The sequence below is a fragment of the Vigna umbellata genome, chromosome 8 (genome assembly GCF_029865625.1).
Source record: "Vigna umbellata cultivar VRB3 chromosome 8, Vumbellata_1.0, whole genome shotgun sequence".
NCBI lineage: Eukaryota > Viridiplantae > Streptophyta > Magnoliopsida > Fabales > Fabaceae > Vigna > Vigna umbellata.
The window spans coordinates 31,073,035-31,094,762 of record NC_142172.1 but is presented as its reverse complement, the minus strand read 5'-3'; the positions used below and the strand labels follow the sequence as shown (position 1 = coordinate 31,094,762).

The 21,728-nt window shown below is 32.1% G+C and overlaps 2 protein-coding genes across 10 annotated transcripts; one reads left to right on the top strand and one right to left on the bottom strand.

Annotated features, from left to right (window-relative positions):
• The first annotated feature begins 974 nt into the window (after positions 1-974).
• SWN (SET domain-containing protein) lies at positions 975-12,292 on the top strand. Of its 9 annotated transcripts, none has more exons than XM_088096463.1 (18): positions 981-1,185; positions 1,608-1,709; positions 2,084-2,352; positions 2,537-2,698; positions 2,989-3,073; positions 3,210-3,365; positions 3,446-3,496; positions 3,578-3,649; positions 4,032-4,149; positions 4,462-4,660; positions 5,718-5,871; positions 6,392-6,612; positions 7,050-7,181; positions 10,750-10,837; positions 10,953-11,000; positions 11,084-11,212; positions 11,424-11,501; positions 11,603-12,292. In XM_088096463.1, exons 1-18 carry the CDS (start codon positions 1,147-1,149, stop codon positions 11,792-11,794), a joined length of 2,295 nt encoding a protein of 764 aa, XP_087952589.1. In that variant the 5' UTR covers positions 981-1,146; the 3' UTR covers positions 11,795-12,292. The 9 variants fall into 9 exon arrangements, 7 of the variants coding, with proteins under 7 accessions (XP_087952588.1, XP_047179218.1, XP_047177852.1 ...); XM_047323955.2 differs by having other exon boundaries at positions 4,029-4,149; XM_047323262.2 differs by having other exon boundaries at positions 980-1,185; positions 3,449-3,496; positions 4,032-4,660.
• Positions 12,293-13,617: 1,325 nt separating this feature from the next.
• On the bottom strand, positions 13,618-17,493 carry LOC124843111 (uncharacterized). Its single transcript, XM_047320130.2, has 2 exons — positions 16,967-17,493; positions 13,618-14,269 (listed from the first exon to the last, which is right to left on the bottom strand). Exons 1-2 carry the CDS (start codon positions 17,397-17,399, stop codon positions 13,728-13,730), a joined length of 975 nt encoding a protein of 324 aa, XP_047176086.2. The 5' UTR covers positions 17,400-17,493; the 3' UTR covers positions 13,618-13,727.
• Positions 17,494-21,728: the final 4,235 nt, after the last annotated feature.

Genomic DNA, 21,728 nt, shown 5'->3' with positions numbered 1-21,728 from the left:
AGTGTTGTTTTCTTCAGAAATTTTGTATCTTTAACCGGCTCAAGATTTATTTCTTTTTGTTTTTGAAATCTTAGTCATCTTTTTTTCTACACCCTGACCAATTGTTTTTCAAGATTTTCAAATATACTTTTTGATTGAAAGTGGATCATATTAAATAAATGAACTTTTGTGAAAAATCACTTCAATGAAGTTTGACACTTTTTCACCATCATCATATTCTAAAAAAATCTTAATATTTTCAATGGTGAAGATGAAGGGGACACAATAAATGTAGGACAGGGTAGGTTAAATCAATTCCGATGTGTCACAGAGCACTAAATCATTCTACCCGAACCCCTTATTTCGTGAGGTTGACTCCGAGAATACTGGGAATGCTGTTGGAATAATGAATCTTAAAATTTATATTAAGAAAAAAACTATATAAAGTTATCTTTAATATTTATATTATATAAAAATGATAAAATTATGTATTATATAAGAAAAAAATTATAAACTTCCTTTTTGAAACTTTAAGTTAAAAATAATCTCAATCTTTAATATATATATATATATATATATATATATATATAATTTTTGCAAGAAGAAATTGAAAAAAACTCATCAGATACTTTCATTGCAATTATACCTAGTGAAATGGTCTTAGCATATATTTTTGAACTTTTTTTTTTCGTACAGTTAAAAGAACCAGACGAATGAAAGACGTTCCCAATAATTTTAACAACATTTTTTGACAATTTTTTAATAATTATGTAATAGTTTATAATTCATCCGTTTTAAATATATAGAACAATAAAATAGTAATATATTGTCAAAAAATTATTAAAAAGAATGGTTAAAATATCATGATCGTTTCCCAATAACCACAACCACAAGAAAAAAAGTGCAAGAATCAGTCCAAATGAAACTTAATTAACTCCCACAATACAGGCAATAGTGTAAAATATAACTAAGAAAATAGCAGTGCATACCTTACCATTTATACGCAACCACCAAAAATTACGTTGCGTTTGTTTCCGCGGTAGGCCATGTAACCAAACGTGTCATAGCTAGGAAACTGTTACTTTCTTTCTCACACAGCACACAGCACACAGCTAGTGAGTCTTTCTTCCTCCTTTGATCGACTCTACACTGCACGGCACATCATCGATGGTGTCCAAACCTACAGACTCCGTTTCCAGACCTCGAGTCAGTTTCTCTCTCTTCCTTCAATTCAAGAATAACTGAATAACTTGCTGTTTAATGTTTCAATTCCTATTTTTTTTCTTCTTGATTCACCTTGTAACTGCTTTTCAGAATTTGCTTATGCCTGTATAGAATTTTTAATTTGATGGGATTCACGAGCGAACATCATTAAGAGCTCTCTGTTCCTCTATCTCTCTGTAATTGAATATCGCAACACTTGAGTTGCGAGTAGGGCTTTTGGATTGTGCTTAGTCTTCAATGTTGGTTTCTGCTTTCTTGTAGATTTTCCGTTACTAATTGAATGGTCTTTTTGCTTCATGAGTGAGAATTGAAATTTTACATGCTACTGCATATAGCGGATTTTGTTTTATGATTTTCTATTTTTGTATTTTTAACGTGGTAACTTTTTTCTGTAATGTCGACAGAAACAACTTGGAGAGGCTGCAAATGATGCATTGGGAACCTTGTCCCTCAAGATAAATCAGTTGAAAAAGCAAATCCAGGCGGAGAGAATTGTATACATTAAAGTAAGATTGACACCGGGTTTATGCTGCCTTAGCTTTATTCTTCTAGGAAAGTATCCAGACTTGTATAGTTTGTTTGCTGAAGACATAACTTTTTGTTTCTATTTATTCGAGAAGATTGTCTTAATCTCTATCTCGTAACATTTAAATTTTATTTCAGTTCTTGTTTGACATTTTCAGAGAGTCAATTAGTCTAATTTGGTTATATTGGTGACAAGTCTTTGTGTGAGGTGCAAGCAGTTTTCCTTTTAATGTTTCTGGGTACAACTTTATGTTATGATTGCTAATTTGAACTTGAATTCACTTAATGGAAAATTTCAATGTTGAGAGGGCTCTTTTTGTACTCATTGCAATCAACCTTAGTTATATTTCTGCAGGAAAAAATTCAGAGCAATGAGAAGAAGCTACAATGTCATACCTCAGGAGTCCTATCAACAATATCAACAAGGGGTTATTCACAGACAGAGGAAAATAGGAAAATTCCAATTCTTTCTAGAATTGACCGTCCTTTATGTAAATTCAATGGTTTCTCTCCGGTCTCAGGAGACAAAGACCACAACAATCAAGATGTATTATCTGCTACAAGTATCAAAATACCATATATTGAAAGATTACCGCCATATACCTCTTGGATATTTCTGGACAGGTGTTTTAACTTTCAAATAATTATTGTTCTCTCCTGATGGGCCTGTTGTGCAATTTTGTTTTTCAAATTGAAGCTACCTACTTTCCATTTTAAAACAGAAACCAAGATTTCAAAGTTTATTGATCAGTGAGTACCCAGATTGTATAATATTTTTATGCTATTTTAAATCTTTCACATGCATCAGAAATCAGAGAATGGCTGAAGATCAGTCAGTTGTTGGAAGAAGACGAATCTACTATGATCAACATGGAAGTGAAGCACTGATATGTAGTGACAGTGAGGAAGAGTTAACAGAACATGAGGAAGAAAAACATGAATTTTCTGAGGCTGAAGACCGTGTTCTGTGGTAAGTTAGAATGAATAGGGTAGAGCTGTGTTTACAAGGTCCATTTATTTGTGAAGATTCAATGGAAGTAGAATAATCTTGATTGTAACATTTCTCATTAGCTATATGAATAGCATTTAATTGACAAGTAAGATCAATGTTCTGTTGGAGTGCAAATAACTGTCTTAGTATTCAGGAAACAATACTTTTATTGTGATCGCACAAGAATTTTAATAACATTTATAAACTTTAATGAAATGTTCAAGGCTTTCCCTTTCTATAATTACTGTCTTGGTTATTTGATTTACTAGGATGGCATTTGAGGAATATGGGTTAAATGAGGAGGTACTGAATATTGTTAGCGAATTTGTTGGGGGCAAGAGTTCAGAAATTCAGGTAATCTTGCATAACTTGTGGAACGAGATTATGCTTCATGGTTGTTAATCTAACTTCAAAAGAAAAAAATGCATGTGGTGATTTATATTGAGAAGCCATTTTTATTTCTGGAAGAAATTTTGAAAACAATCTGCAGGAGAGGTACAAAAGTATTAAGGAAAAGAACATTGGTAGGTTGGATCAGCCTTCGGAAAACTCAGGAGATCCTGAATCTATTATTGGCATCTCTCCAGAGAAAACCCTGAGTGCTGCATTAGATTCTTTTGATAATCTTTTTTGTCGCCGGTGCCTGGTATGTGCTAAAAGCATGATACTTTTATCATTCTATCATCTCATAGTAAGTGCATCCATTCTTTCTTGCTTTTCATACAGCAGATTTTTGATTGTCGTCTTCATGGCTGTTCTCAACCTTTAGTATATCCTGTAAGTAACTGTATCCTGTGTTATTTTAAACTCAATTCATAATCACCTCATCCACAAGGCTAATTTGATGGTTTACTTCAGAGTGAAAAACAGACAGTATGGTCTGATCCTGAAGGTGACAAGAAACCATGCAGTGATCAGTGTTACCTTAAGGTATTTTTCCTTGCCTGAGATATATATTTGCAAATTTTGAATTGTTTACTAGATTTCAATTCTCAAAGATGAAATTAATCACACCGTCCCCCCCTTCCCCCTCTCTTGGTATTCAGTTGAACAGGTTTTCATTGACTGTAGACTATTATACAATAGATATGGTGGCATTTCTGTGCTCTGTTGGTTTATATTGGAAGTAAAGTAATCCCAGTCAATAATTTTGTATGAGGCATGTTAACTTATTAAGGTGTGCTTTAGATGTAGTATATGCTGATTGATTCTATGCGTGTGTCTGTTTATCTATGGGTGCCCACTTTTGCACCCAGCTTCAATTTCAACTCAGGTGTTTCTTGTATTTGATTTCCATTTCAATTACCAGCAGTTAAATGAAGTCAAAGGTGTGTCAGAAGATGCAACTTCTGGGTCTGATCAAAATAAGAGAACTACAACTATGGAAGAGGCAGATGGGATATTGGCACCCTCCACTATAGAGGAACCTGGTAATCAGAGTACATCACCTTTTCCAACAGAAGTTGATTGTCATAGATCTCTCAATTTAAATGTTCCTATCTCAGTAAGTGTGGAGAAACGGAAAGTCACAAATGTGTCTGACACAGCACTTTGTGACTCAACTCCCCTTCCCGATGGTTCTCAAAATTCTAATAAAAAACTGAAGAGTATCTCAGATGATGTAATTACTGTAAATAGTGATTCTAGCAATAACCTTTTGGGTGCATGCGATGAAAGTAAACATACTATTACTTGTGCAATTTTGGACAAATCTGTTAATAATAATTCCAATAAATTAATAGACTCTTCTAGCACTTGCGATACGGATGAACATGACAAAAGTATTGGGGATGGACCCAAAGACCCTACAAATAAAACAGAATTGAAGAAGTTGTCCCCTTCAATGGAAGGGAAAGTTGATGGGATGCCAGGTCTCTCAGATTGGAAACCTCTAGAGAAAGAATTATACTTGAAGGGAGTAGAGATGTTTGGAAGAAATAGGTATGGAGCTTTCTGTGTTTCACCTTACATTATTATTTTAGAAATGCAAGGATGTCACCAAATTTAATTTATAGTGTGTTTGTTCACTTTCTCATGTCTAGCATGTTTCTTTTGCCTGTTTGCACACTGTTTTGGTATAATTTTATTTTATTTCACTTATCACTGTTGTTGTTGATGTGGAAGTTACACTTTTCTGTCTATAAATGCTACAAACTCAACCTCTCTTTTAACTTCAATTTCAATTAATACTCTGGAAGATGTGAGTAATTACTGAAAATAAAGCTTTTAACTTCGAAGGAGTTTGTAAATTTTTTGTACTTTCATATGTTATCTACTGAGTGAAATGAGTGCTTTGTGTTTCTTGAAAGTAACAAATTGTCTTGCACTCATGTTCTGGAAGAAATCATTGAGCACTTGATCTCTCCCCTCCAGTACCCTCCAAAAAAGAAAATAAAAATGGGTAGAAGAAATAAAGAGTTCATGTAAATGAGAGGGAACCCACCCTCCACATGCTTGATGGGGTTTAGTGAGGGGAGGGTAATGGAGTGGTGGGGGAAGGGGAGGGCAACAAGCAACTTCAAATGTTGCCAAAATGTCATCTTGTAGTAGCCTCGCCTGTATCACAAAATTGTATTAACAATTTAGATTAATACCTGTGTCCAAGTAGTGGAAACTCTGTACCTCTGAAATAAATAACCTTCACAACTGTCAGTGGAATTTGATGTATTACACATTATATCCATATAACATATCATGTAGTTATTTGTGAAATAATCTTATTTCTTGTGCTAGTGTTGTGGTCTATTGCAATTTGCAACAGCCCTTTTCATTGTATTATGCAATTAATAATAACTATTGATTTTCTCTGAACGGAAAGTAATAAGCAACCCATTCAGTGCATAATTTGAAAGCTTTGTAGGAAGCTTCTCCAATTGTTACTAATGGTTCTTACGCAAATGAAACTAAAGCATATTGCATTTTCCTGTTATATAATTTTACTTCATGTTAGTTCTAATTTAATTTTGTGCTCATGTAAAGTGAAACTCGTACTCTGCAGCTGCCTCATAGCAAGGAACTTACTTTCTGGCTTAAAGACTTGCATGGAAATAGCTACTTACATGCATGCTGGAGGAGTGTCAATGCCCCACGGATCTATCATTGCACCTAGTTCAATCATGGATGACAAGGGAAAATTTGATGCAGAGTACACAGTGAGAATTTCAATCTTTCCTGTTTCCATCTTCTTTGCCCTACCACATTCTTGTGTAGGTTTTGTAATATACCAATAGGTTATATGGCCAATCTTTTTATTTAAAAAAATTATAGAACCAACATCAATATTTTCTGAAATTTCTTTGCAAATAAGATAATTGGTATCTCAATAGGCTAGTTAGGCACCGAACTTAAAATATACGAATTATCTTTGATTGAAGGAATTCTTTTGGCTTTCTTATTTGGCTGCCTCATAAATAGGGTGCTTATGCGTTGAACATGTGAAGAGATTGAGTTACTTTTGAGTTGATAAATATTCCTTCTTTATTACCTCTGCCACATACTCCATTTGTATGATGAGTTTTTTTTTTTTTCTTTTAAATAAAACATCATTTTGTACATTGGCCGCACTTAAATTTATTGTGCTACTCTTTGTTCTGAAAACTTCTACCAACCTTTATGAGCACATTCTACTTTAGATGCCCACTAAATTCCTTTGTATCTGGGTTTTCATGTTAGGACCAGGAGATGCCATCTAGGTCACGATTGCTGAGGAAAAGGGGCAAAACTAGGAAGTTTAAATATTCTTGGAAGTCTACTGGCCACCCATCAATATGGAAAAGAATTGCTGATGGGAAAAACCAATCTTGCAAGCAGTATACACCATGTGGATGTCAGTCAATGTGTGGAAAGGAATGTACTTGTGTTAATGGTGGAACATGCTGTGAAAAGTATTGCGGGTATTTCACTTTTCCTTTAATTAAGTATGTAGCTTTTCTATTAATATAATGGAAGAGAAAATTGCAAGACATCTTGTATTTCTCGTAGCTGTGTGTAATATATTGCACTATTTGAATTATTCTTGTTAACACTAAGTAATTTGGCAGTAATCTGGATTGGTGGTTGTAATATAACAAGGGTAATCTGGATTGATGGTCAAATATGGTTTCCCTTGGTTAGCAAACATTTGAACATAATACAAGAAGCAATCATCTATTTCTGAGGAGCAACAGATGTATAACTGTCAATATAAAGCTATTTCTACAAAACTCGTTTTTCAGTGGTTAGGTTCCTATAAAATGCAACTTTCAACTTAATGTGTGAACTAAGACTTGATAAATGTAGTTGTGTTCGTAAGTCAGGATTTAATGTGATAAATTGGCTTTTCTACCTTCAGTTGTTCAAAAAGCTGCAAAAATCGATTCAGAGGATGCCATTGTGCCAAGAGTCAGTGCAGAAGTCGACAATGTCCGTGTTTTGCTGCAGGACGGGAATGTGACCCAGATGTTTGTCGGAATTGCTGGGTTAGGTAATATGCCTAGTATTTTTGCTGTGAAATTTATTTTAAGACTGCTAGTTTTTGAATGAACATATCTCCATTCTATTGCTTCACCTGATTAAGAAAGTGATTATTCAAAAAATCACCTGTAATATTTGTGCACAAATAATCCAGTATTTCAGTAGTATCAGTTCAATTTGGTTGTTTCTGTGTATTAAACTTTTGGAAAATTTTCAGTCATATATATTGACTGACTTGAGAAACCAAAGTTAAACTCTTGCAATCATTTTTTTTATATCTAGTTTATATAAATATATTATATTTTACCAAATATTAATTTGCATACATTTTAGCAAATATTAATTTGTCCCTTTTAAATATAATGAATGTTTGTTTTTATTAATAAATAGCAAGAAAAAAATTTATAATTCATTAATAATGTGGGTAAATTTGATACATTGGTAACGTTGTTTTAAAATTTCAACAAAATCTACTGAAATAAATTACTTTTTATTGGTGTATTGTGATTGCACTAGAAGTGTCTTATATTAAGGATAAGAGGGATTTATAAATATTAAAACAGAGAGAAGAGAATGTATATGTTTTGCAGGGCCTGAAAGACCCCTCGTATGATCTTCCTTTGCATAACGATAAAAAATTGATACAATGGAAACATGAAAGATCAAAAGACTACCCTAGACTTCTAGGCACAGAACTAAGTACAGCTGGAAGAGGTTCCAACTACCTCCTACTTTAGACTTAATAATTACTCTAACATACATAGATTTAATAATTATTCTAACAGAAGTATAATCATGTTAGCCCAGTAGATCCATTGTTTCTTGAGGATTTTTTTGGCGAATCTCTCTGACTTTCACATGCACTGTTCTAGTGCTACCTCCTACAAGTTTCTGGAGACCATTGTTTTCTTCGGCACACACAAGGTTGGGCTTGTGTCGTGCTTAACCATTGAACTATCCAAACATCAAGGCCAACGCAGGTCATCCATCCTTGTGCCCTCTCTCACATCTCTCCCCTGTTCCAAGCACAACTCCAACCGGTGCATGGTAATGCCTGATGACTGACCAACCTGTGCTCAGGTCACCTCCTCCATACATTCCTTCCCCTGTGGTAGTGCCTCCATCGGAGTTTGTTCGGTGGTCTAATCTATTTTTCTCTCCTTGGATTATTTTGTTCTAAATTTCAAGGAAAAAACATATCTTCCAGCACCAAATCAACTTTCATAACAAGTTCTTCCATGTAGTCACTTTCGCACCAATATCAATTGTTTCGGGTCCGAGATCTAGGATCACAGTCAAAAATACTTCACAGTCACACTTTTCTTTTCTCGAAAACCCTTAACTTGGTCTCCAAAAAAAATGCTCAAGTCACTATATGACAATTTGGTTAGAACAATAAAATTTTAAATTCACAATAAATCCAATTATCTATCATTTTACCTAAGATTCGTATTTACAGATTTGGAGGTAGACTTATGATTAGCATATGCCTAATCATGGCCCAATAATCAATAAACATACTTTATCGGTAAACTTGATTATTAGTGATGTTTAAGTTTTTTTATCATAACCCTTTGGCCATCTCTAGATCTGGCTGAGCGGTTGGTTACTCAAGCTCTGATGGGATACTCTAACGTGGACCATTTCTCTAACGTGGACCATTCGATTAATAGCTGACTAGGCGGTCATACAGTACATCAATCTTCTCTCATCACCATTTGGCAACTCTTCCATGACCCAGATGCTTCTCCAACACTTCTTCAAATATATCAATGTCGTTTAAGGCCTATTAAAATTCTAATATGGGACCTATTTTCACCGAATAATGTTATAGTGGACGCTATGTCTGATCTTTTCCCTATCTCTCATACTGAATTCAGTCTCTTCTAGAAATTATTGACCTATTGTAATTTGAAAAGGTACACATTCGATGCATAACCTGTTTCACTATACTAACTAAATTTATCACCGCCTTTCACCATACATATATTTGTTTGTCCTTGTTATCTTTTGTTCCTATTCCTAAGTCTCCAGGTAAAGCTTTATCTCACTTAAAGTGGTTACAAAGCGTGCTTGATGAGATATGTTCTTCAAAGTAGATACTTAGGAGTTTGTTCCTCTTCCAATTGGCAAATTAATTGTTTGTGTCGGTGATTTTACACTCTTGAAATGGAACCTGTTGGTAAAATTGATCAGTATAAAACTTGTTTTGTTTGGTTGTCAAAGGATATACACAAATCTATGGCCAAAATTATATTGAGACTTTCTTTTCAGTTGCCAAAAGGATATCTATTCGACTTCCCTTTTCCATTGCAACTACTATTCACCATTAGATGTTATTAGCTTGACATCAATAATGCATTTCTACATGGTCATTTTGATGAGGAAGTCTACATGAAGCAATCTCTTGGAGGAGTCATATAATAATATTGTATGCCGCCTTGAGCAATCACCTATGGTTTGGGGGTTTTCAAACTATCATCTAGCAGTTTGAAATGATACAAACTGATACTGATCATTATTTGTTTTGTTATCCTACTAAAGACTTCATTTTAACTCATCCTGAGTGCAGTAAGTCCATTTTTAAGCTCTCATTGTCAAGACCATTTGCAGGGAGTCGTAAGGATCCTAAAATATATTAAAAATGTTCATAACAAAGACCTCATTTAAGGGAAATACTTAAATTTTTGGGTATTTTGATGTTGACTTGGCAAGATCACCAAGCAATATTGTGTTATTACTAAAAGTAATTTAGTATTGTGGAAAAGTAAGAAACAAAATGTGACAACATCAAATGCAAAAGCAAAATATAGGCAATGGCAGTTGTCACTTATGATCTAATATGGCTAAAACAACTTCTCAAAGAGCTTAAATTTGAAGAAAACTTTGTATGTGGCAACCAGGTAGCATTACACATTACCTCTAATCCAGTTTTTCAATTGGGGTAGATTGTTATTTCATAAGTGAAAAATTGAGTTTTGGTACAATACCACTAGATTATATATAAATTATTAGGAATGTCTTTATTTACTCCTTTATCACATATTCATTATTAGAGGAGACTAAATCTTTTCTATATGTTGTATTATTCCGTTTTCTCAATATAAAGCATTTATGTTGTCTCAAAAACATACTATTTCAGTTCGATGGCTCTCTTTTCTATGATTTAACTATCCTAAATTCCTTTAAATTCTTAATGAACTACATTGATTGTAATCATTTACTTCTTAGAACTTTTATTAGGTGAATTTATCCTTTTTTTATACAGGTAAAGCAATTCTTGTGCGGAAACAATTGGGTAAATCTGAACAGATAATTAGGCTATTAAATTATTCATCACAGGAACTCATATCCTCCACAAGCCCCACCTGCCCCACCCAAAACTTTAGAAACCATGAATTGATAATTCTCTATTTAGCGAGTATCTTCTAGTTTAGAACCACAGTATTTCCCTTTAATGCTGTTTAAGTAAAACATTTCTCAGCGGTTTCCCCTTTTGTATGTTACTTTGACTATATGTTGCCCTTCCACCTCAAATCATTGTGATTTCCTTTTAAAATTATGTTCTTTGTAAACAGTTGTGGTGATGGTTCATTAGGGGAGCCACCCCGGCGTGGAGAAGGTCAATGTGGAAATATGAGGCTTCTTTTAAGGCAACAACAGAGAGTAAGTCACTAGGCGTTTAAAATTATCCACATTTCATTCTCATGTCATGAATCAAGACCATTGATGCATAACTCATGCATTTGGGTCTCACTGTTGCTTTATTGGTGTCTGTCAGATTCTCTTGGCAAAGTCTGATGTTGCAGGATGGGGAGCTTTCTTGAAGGTTATTGATAAGATTAACAGATTCGTTTATTTTCTAAATTCTAACATTAGCTTGTTCACCTTGCTAAGATGATGATATTTCAGAACCCTGTTAACAAAAATGATTATCTAGGAGAGTACACAGGAGAACTGATCTCCCACCGAGAAGCCGATAAGCGTGGGAAAATATATGACCGTGCCAACTCTTCTTTCCTTTTTGACTTGAATGATCAGGTATCTCGCATCTTCTACATTTTTCTTCTGTTCTTGTGCTGCTCTGGTTCTTTTCTCAATTGAAATAAGTTTCCTTGTATAATTGTTTTATTATATTTTTGTTACTTTTGCCAACCTAGTCTTTTCTGTCAAATTTCTTTCAAGGCAAGCTATAACAAGTTGGCACTGCAATCTAATTTAGACCTTAAAGCTGCCTTCTGTTTTTTAACAGTACGTTCTTGATGCTTATCGCAAAGGAGACAAGTTAAAATTTGCAAACCACTCGTCAAATCCCAACTGCTATGCAAAGGTGAGTTCAGAAACTCAAATTTTAGGAATTTAAAGTAGTACACTTTTGACTCAGTTGCTTTATGTTATAATTGTTGGCCTCTTTTTGTACTTGTGGCATAGGTGATGCTGGTTGCTGGAGATCACCGAGTAGGCATATTTTCCAAGGAACACATAGATGCTAGCGAGGAGCTCTTCTATGATTATCGCTATGGTCCAGATCAAGCACCGCCATGGGCACGTAAACCTGAGGGTTCCAAGAGCGACGAATCAACAGTTTGTCAAGGCAGAGCAAAGAAACACCAGTCTCATTGATGATCCTGGAATCCTGGACCAAGGTCCAGACATACATATTTTTGGTTTCTACTACCTTATATTCTCTGCATAAACAAATTTGTGACATCCCATGGGATAGGTTCGAGATCAACTGTCACAGAAGAAGGTCTCATCAAACTGTCACAGAAGAAGGAAACAAATAATCGGTTTTGCTGATGCTAATATGCCTTAAATTATGGATAGGACAGAGCTAGGTAATAAAATGGGCAAGAGATGAAGGCATGATGAAGCAGGTAATGTTGAGGCCAACAAGCTGAAAACTAGCCTAGCCGTTGGGAACAAAAGCAATAGAATTTCATTTCGATACTAGGCATGACATTTCGGCCAACTTGATTTTGCCCTTCATTTTACGAGTCATCCAAGATATTTATAAATAGAATAAAGTGCTGCCAAATGAAAAAGAAATATATTTTAAGTGTTCTTTAGGACATTTCTGACAGCAGAGAAAGAGAAATACTATGCGTTTTTATTTTATTACATGTTATCATTTTAAAGATACTTTTAAAAAAAATTATACATTTATAATTTTTTATTTATACTTCAATGCAAATATAGTATTTCCAAAATGAAAAACAATTTTTTTATCTTTATGATTTAAATCACAAATTCAATGTTTTCTCGTCAAATTAATATGTTCAAATGGAATTTTCTTTTGTAAAATATGTATCTTAAGTTCAGTACAGTATTACAGTATCTATAATGCATAGATTAGATATACTCTTATACTTGAAGTATTATATAGTCATAACGTTACACGCTACTATTGTTGGTGTCAATCAGATCTGATATTTTATATTTATTAATTTTTATCGATGAATTTCATGTTTACTTTTTAAACAATATAAATAAATATTACTTAAAAGCTTATGTATAGTTAAGTATTTATTTTATTTCAAATTTAGGATGTATAATTATGAAGATTCACATAAAAAATGTAATGCTCCTATTTTTTGCATTCTACAATTTTGATCCTTTTATCTTAAAGAAATGCATTCATTTTTAAAATTTTCAACAAATAGTTATTTAACAATCTAATTTAAGACTTTGATATTAACTTTGATTCACATCTGACACATTCTAATGATATTTTTCTTTCTCATTTGAATTGTCATAAAAAAAGTTAAGAAAAAAATTATGCAACTACATGAAAGGTAAAGTTAAATTTCTTTAAAATAAACAAATAATTTTAGTAAACACAGTTGAGTGTTATGTAAAAGTTAGCATTAATTAATATATTATTGACAATGTCGTAACTTGGATGATTATACTAAAACTATTAATTTTGGAAAAATTGAATTAAATATTAAATATTTTTATTTTAAAACGTGGAATCAAAATAACATATTAAAAATAAACTAAAATGGGTCCCACTCATTTATGCAAGAATAACTGGATGGAATTTATTTATACATTTTGTTATTGATATTTATGAAGTATCCCTTTCGTTGACTGTACCCTTTCAAATCTTAATGTTCAACTTAGTTTTTATTCCAACCATTAATAAAATACAATTCATCATATTTTTATCTATAGTTAATCACATAATTAATAAATTATAACAAATGAAAAAAATGGTGTTAAAGAATGCTTATCTAGCATATTCATCAATAAAAAATCTATAATTTAAAATAACTTAATTGTTGCAGAATTGATTGGGCCAGCATGTATTAAATTCCTAGAATAAAAAGAAGTACATGATCATCAAAAACGGAAATAAGAAAACATTTGCAGGTGAGGCAATTAACTTACTCGGGCATCATGCGAAGCTAAGATTGAAGAGAAAAAAGCATTGGAACAAGTAATGCAACGAAAACCAAACATAAATAATGGAAGGTACAACAAATCTAAACCAAAAGTCCTGTTAAATTATGATCCCCACATCCCCAATGTTTAGAATTGTAGAAAGTACGAACTAAAAAACTGCCTCAACAAGTGCGTGCTTCTTTTTGGGGTATCCCATTCCAACCATATGGTTCAAATACACCTTCCCATCCTTAACAGTTGCTGCTGTGGCCAAACGATGCCTAGGTCCTGAAAATGTTCCCACAACAGAAGCAGTGTTCCACCCATCTGAACTCTCAACTAATCTTCCCGAAGGGTTCCCTGCTGCAACTACAAGCTTGGTAGGAGACACTAGTTCCAAACCATCACCAAAAAAAAGACTCCCTTTAACCTTTATCATCTTCACCTCCTCTCCTTTTGTTAAATCAATCTTGAACAAATTCCCGCTGAAAGTGTGGATCACTATCAGGAACCCATCTGGGTGGTAAACTATTCCATTTAGCCCAACCATGTTCTTGTACCACTCTTTTGCAGAAAACAACGGGCTTGTAATGGTTGATATAAGCTTCCCTTCCACCCCAACTTTCCAGATTTTATTGCCTTTTACGTCAGTAACATAGGCATTGCCTTCAGCATCCACTGCAACATCGTCTGCGAAAGATTTTCCATCACCTGCATCCATTACAAAATCGACACTGTCACAATAATGTCACCAAGACCCACTAGCTGTTATCATGAGCCAACCCAAATAGAAAAGTTACTTCTTTGCCGACGGAACAAGATAATAGGACATGCAATAAATAGCTGGTACTGAATAGGTAGGCCATTTCCTTTTGGTTTTATTATTGTCATGCATGGTTCATAATAACTCACATTGGCCAATGCAATTCACTGCCATCCCTGTGTTTTTTTCTTTCTTGCTTCCTTCTTGCCCACATGCATACGTGCATGCGCTGACAAGTTTTTGTGGCGTTGATGTGAATGTTTTTATGCATATCAGACAGAGCAAACCAACTTTATGGTATAGATCAAATGTCAAAAGATTTTGACAAAAAATACATTTTTATTATCATAAAACAATTACGTATGTTCGAATAAATATCCATAATGATCTCTTACTATGTCTGTGTTTCACATGTTGATTAATGGATTAATAAAAAAGTCAGGTTAATATGAGAGGATGTATTGGAATATATTACCACTGACTTCTTTTTTTTCTAACAGGAAGTGTCATCTAACATCCAACAAAACATATATAGATTATGAATAATGATGAGACGAGATATTTTTACTTTTATTTAACATGCAGTATAAAGATAAAATAATTATAAAGATATGAATTTTTATATTTTATTTAAGAAAAAAAAATAAAAATAAAAAATAATAATGTAAAAAATTTTATGTGGGTGAAAGTAACATTTTTCATATATTATTTTCCTACTTTTTAACTATCGTAACTACCAAGTACCAACTACCACCCATTTTCCCTGCGATTTCCCAATGACTTTGTTTAGGTAAGCCACACACAAGACTTTTTCCTCTGATATGGTAGAAGCTAAGAAAAGAAAAACTCTTTATTAACTTCAAAAAATACCCAACAAAAAAAACCACCAAAATTAAAAATGTTAGCATTTCTTTCAATCATCTAGTCCTGAAGTTGAAATGATAGTGGTTAGTTTTCAAAAGGGAGTTCTCATGGCTTTAGTTTGAGAAAAAAAACAAAGACTTTAACGCTTTAAGACTTGTTGAGATGAAAAAAATAACTGCAAATGATGTTGATGGCATGTTGCGTGTCAAACTTTCCTCGTGGAATTCGCACCTAGAAAACTAACATTTTACATCGTTAAGTTTTATGCAACGATCCATACCATGTAATCTCATTAAATTTCAAATGCCATTACAAAATTTACGATAAAACAATTGCATTTGATTTTTATTTTTCCTCTATATATAAATTGAATATGTCTTAATAGTATATGGAAACTTTGCCTTTTGTTTAAAACAGATTGAAGATACTATTGTATAAAATAATAGAGAGAAGATTACATAATATATTAGTGAATGATAAAATAAATTTTTGGTGTTGGACTTCTTAAATTGGAGTTATCTTTTAATAAAATAAATTTAGAGAGTATGTTCTAAATGATAACAAGGTGGGAGAAAAAACGTATACAATTAAATAGAAATTTGACATTGCTTTTTTCTAAATGTTAGGCCATTGTGTGGAGTCATTATTTGTTTTGAAATTTATTAATCAAATAGTACAGATTGGTTATGATACAGACAAAAACTACACTTGTTTATTATATAAAAAATGTTATTAATAAGAAAGTTGTGACCATCCTACTTATGAATTAATGACAAAATATCATTGTTACCTTATTTAACAATATTCGTCGTAGGTAAAATATTTTACAAACTGATATTACCGTATCATTTCCTAGATTTATAAAGAAAAATTCTCGTTGTATATCTATATCATATCAATTGTCTATACTTCACAATAAGGAATATTAAAATGAGTTGATACTTCTGAGTCAATTCAGTTTCATTATAAATTTTGATTTGGATTGATTTAGTGGAAAAAAAATTGTAATTTTCTTAAATATGAATATAAATAAACTCAACTTACTTAAATCTGGAAATTAAACTCAGCTACCTTAACCCACAAATCATACAGAACTTTAGTCATTTAAAATTTCTTTCACAATTTTTATAATTTCTTTAACTCATAAAAAGTTAGTGAATTTAAAAGGACTAATTTTCACCTCAAAGGTGGTCACGGACTCACTCTGACACCTCTCTTCCAATGAGCAAACATGCATTAATTTATGGTTAAAAATGCTAATAGGTTCTAAATATTTGAAAATTTAAAATGGATTCTTTAATAAAAAAATTGGATATTTAATTTTCCACAATTTTTTGTAATTAATTTAGGACACTTCTGAGAAAGGTAGAAAAATAACTTGTGATGATTTTACAAAACTTAATTAGAAAAAAATATAGAAAATCAATAATTTCCTAGACAAAGTATTAGACTTTTATTTACTTGATTCAATAAAAATAATAACTTCTCATGTTAAACATAATAATATCCCACCAAATGTATACACAACTTCCTAAAAATTAATAACGAAAAGAAATACCGTGTGACTTCCACTATCTATCATCCAACAACAATCAATAATTTATACTAAACTAATTAATTGATTTCAAAAATAAATTAATTAGTTCATCATAATCATGCTCCATGCTTGCTACTATTTGTAATTAGTGGATTTTAAAACTTAAACAGTAAGATTAATAGATTAAAAGAAAGAAAGTATCCAAAGAAAAATCAGTTAAAAGTGAAGAGAGAGAGAAGCTTACTAGGGCCACTTAGATGGGTGAGAAATAGGCGATTCCAGGAGGAGAGATCGTATGCAGCAAGCGCACCGTATCGATTGCCCATGGCATCAGCGTTAACAACGAGAACTCGATTTCTAGGTGGGTCGATGGCGATACCCAAAGACGCGTTTCCGGCCAAATTGGGTTCTTTCACCACCATCACTTCCTCTAACGGCAGCGATAAGTCGGAATCCTTTTCCGGCAACTTAACCTGGCCAACACCACCTTCGAAGAAAGAAACTATGAAGCGACCGTGATGAGAATCCCACTTGGCGCATTCTCGGAACCAGCCAGAACTGTGGTAGTGGTAGACATGGGTGGCGGGGTGGGCTCGCTCCAACGTGACGATGATTCCGATGGGTATAGCAGTGAGGAGAAGCAGAAAGATCAGAAGCTTTGGAGAACAGAGAGCCATGAGAGAGAGAGAGAGAGAGAGAGAGAGAGAGAGAGAGAGAGAAAGAGAGAGAGCTTTGGGGTGGGTGTTGGAGAGTGCAGGTGACAGAAGCAAGTTATGCAAATCAAATTAGGAAGGGGTTTTAAAGGAAAAAATGATACTCTTACCCAGTTCTATTGATTCCATTCTGACACACCTTACGTGGCAGGTTCCACGTGGCTATATTTTCTTTTTTCATTTTGGTTTTGTTTTCTAAGCCTTGTTGGAAATGAGGAGGTTCACTTTTTTATTTTTCATTCACGCCTTTTTTTTTTTTTCTTCTCCTTTCCCATACATTTTTACTGATTACTGTTTTCCCAAATGTCTTCTTCTACCTTCACACACATAGAAAACAGAGAGGCAGAGCAGGGATCTCATTGGGTGGGGATTGGTGTTACTATTATTTTTTTTATTTAATTTTTTATTTATTTTAGTCTTTTTTTATTACTTTTATTGTTTTATTTGGCTAATTCCTTTTATACAGTTTTCTTAAAAATTAATTTATTAGGAATTAATTTCGTGTTCGACACACGATTTAGAAATGATTTTATCTTTTTTATTTTAAAATATAGACTGACTATGTTATATGTTTTATGTTTTGTTTTAAGGTGTTAAATATTCTGAAAAAATACTTCTTTTGTTTTTTAAGATTCATGTTTTAATTTTTGAACTTCCATAGATTTTTTTTTTTTAAGTTTTACATTTTAAATTTAAGATCAGAAACTTTGAAGAGAGAAATTTAAGATCAGAAACTTTGAAGAGAGTGCCATGAGAGAGCTTTGGAATGTGTGTTGGGTATGTTGGAAAGTGTTATGAAAATGAAATTAGAAAGGAGTATTAATTAGGAGCCAATTGCACTACACAACAACACAACACAGTCTGCAACACCACATAGCTCATTCTCAAAATCGATGACACTTTAAGTATCCCCACAAGTGAAAAAGGTATTGTAATAAATTTTTATGTGGTATTAATATATTATTGAGTGATTATGTGGCAAATTTTTAAACAACTATATTAAGAGGTTTTTCATTTTATAATTTTTATTTGCATTTTAGTTTTTCTAAAATAAAAACTAAGTTAATTATTATAATTAAACGTTAACTTATCAAAATTAAAGATTAATTTAATGTCAGTATTTTTGTTAAATATTATTCATGTTCTAAATCTCTGCAAGACCCACACACCTGTCTTTTTTTATCCGTTTTTCTTTCATTTTTTTTTCTCTTTCCTTTTTTAAAATTTTTGTGTCTAATTCTTATTTTTTTTTCCTTAGCTGTAGTTAAGAAAATGGGATTAAAATTTAAATAAAAAAATAATTACTGATTTTAAATAATTCATAATAAAAAAATAATTTTAAATTTTAGCATTTTAGTAATTACATTTTTTAATTCAAATAATTAATCGTTATAAAAAAATATTTATTCTTTTATCATTTTAATAATTAATTTTCAAACTTAAATAATTACTAATAATACTATTTACACCGTATTACCTATAATAATTTTTATTTTAATAACTATAATTTAGTTTATCTATAACTATATTTATAATTATATATATCTTTTATTTTTTTTCAATTTCACTCTTTCAATTACTACTTTTAAAATTTAATTAATTTATAAATATTTCAAAAATGTGCACTTAAAGGCTGGTATTCATAAAAAAAACAATCTTGACTGACCTTTTTATGAGTCTGCATGCATTTTTATAAATTTATATATATTAATTTTGAAAATTCCAAAATATATATTAATTATTTTTTTCTTAATTTTATAACCAATATTTTAATTATTTGTTTTATTTAAAATTATTTTAAAGGATGATAAATTGTTAATTTGACTTTTTAATAATCAATAGCATCTTGAAATAATCCAATTTGACAAAGTATTTAGTATATCAGTATAGGATTAAAATAAAACAACTTCCATTGTTTAATTTCATCAAGAATTTCCAAATCACTTTGACCACTAGTGAAGCACAAACCGAGAAATAACCTCAGCAGAGAATACTTTATTCTACTGTAAATATAATCATTAACTGTTGTAACTTATGATCTTCAATGGAAAATTGAAAATATATACACTTGCAGAGCCTTGTGATTACCAGCACACAGCAAAACTATCATACAAGTTTTATTAAAGAAAATGTTTCCTGCACTGTATGCATGTATCACCACACCTGCATCTGAATCTATCTAACTACTAAAGTAATTTAGGTAGATCCATAGGGTCAGTTTGGAATAATTCAATTTCATCCTGACCCTTTCTGATAACAAAACTTATTTGCTTCATTAACACCATAATCACTTTTATTCTCGAAGTTTAATATACTTCCACCAAGAGGAAAAGATACACATCCTTGTGAGTTTTCTGCATAATATGCTTGCAGTAGTATATGCATCTACAACATTATTACTGCAAAATAGACCACTGTACAATTGTTGTCTATTGGATAAGACCAACATTGTATCAAGTTCTTTTTAACTTGATAAAAGTTGTTTTGATGGGATTGACAAAAGCACCCAATATTTCGTTAGCATGAATCATATTGAAAGGAAGTAAACAGCGTCCCAATAAAATTTTCAAGGGACCAACCTTAACTAATTCTCTATTTTAAGTGTTGAAAATTATACACAGATTAGCAATTAATAGTTTGACATTTTTTTTCTAAAGGGTGTGGCAAATGGTGGAAGTGGAAGAGACACAGAGAAAGAAAGGAAAGTCTACTTTGAGGATAGAAGGTCTGCTTCTAACATGGATCCTTATGTAGTCACCTCCATGATTCCAGAGACCAGCATCCTCTAGAAACCATGAACACATGTTTAGACCATTCAAAGTTGTGTTTTCAATACTATTTGATCCACAATTTAGTTATGTCTCCAAGGAATTGTTTTCTTAGGTCTTTTAAGCCTCACTGTCTGCTTGTCCGGTTATGTCTTTGTCCATTTTTATAAAAAATAAAAATAGGTTCAGTTTTTTTTATAATCTGATGACTTAATATTTGAATAATTACTTTTTTGCAAAGAAATATTTGAATCATTATTAAGGAAAGTATTTAATTATATTAAAGATAAATTCTCTTAACAATACCAACAAACCAATAGTAACATTGTCCAAAGCTCATCCGATTCTGATATGCTGTAAGATTTTAAAATAAAATCAATTGGCATTGATGAAGTTGTGTTTGAGACAGATGATACAGACATTCCAACCATTACATCCTCTTCATGTTTAAAGAAAATCAATTGAATGAATGGAGCAAATGCATAATATTATAGCAGTGGTAATAATCAAGTTTTCATTTCAAGCCATTTAAGAAGTGAATTAGTAATTCATTTAGCTATATGTGTTTGAATGAATTAATGAATGTGAGTTTTTTAGGATGGTCTTCTACCTTGGTCCTAGTTTTGAGTAGACATGGCTAAATTTCTTCTGTGCATCTATTTTAAGAGATTTATAATCTCATCCACCCTTCTACTCATATAATTTATTAATTGTGATATTGTAGCGCTAAACATTAAGTAATAATCATATATTAAAGAACTATATGTAATATCATCAGGTTTCACACAAACTTTCACTATCGCAGCTAACGCATTTTTTGCTACGTAAACCACGTACATTAATACATATCTGTGATGTACATTTCCACATCAAACTTAGTTGACTGACCTTCAATTGCTTTGGTTTCTCCCTACAATTTATATGGTAATAGATGTAAACTACAGATGCATGAAGCATAAAAAAATGAATAGAATATATATATATATATATATATATATATATATATATATATATATATATATATATATATATATGGGACAGTCACCTGTGATAATGATCCAACTTTATTGTAATCATACACACACGAAGGATGGTGTGATAGTGTGGGATATGTTGAAGAAGTTCGGGCTAAAATATTTATCAGTGGGCACTAATTTCATTGGATTGAAGCTTATTTACATAATTTAAAACTTGTAATGAGTTATGGGGTAGAGAACCTCTGGAAGTAAAATGAACTTGGAACAAAAAACCATTAGGATTTTAGACATAGGGAGTGAGGTCACAGTTTTGGTCTTGACAGACAATGAAATCATTGATTCCAATCCCTGTATTAATCAGTTAAGAAATTCTACAATAAAATTACAATGACAAAGAAAACAGAAGTTACATAGCAATTAATATGCAGGGTGCAAAATAAAAAAAATATCAACTCTTCACATCTAATATGCAGCTAGGAAAACATCAGGTTTAGAGAGGTCACATTCCCTAATCAAACAGATACAAAATTTACAAATTATTCGAGCAT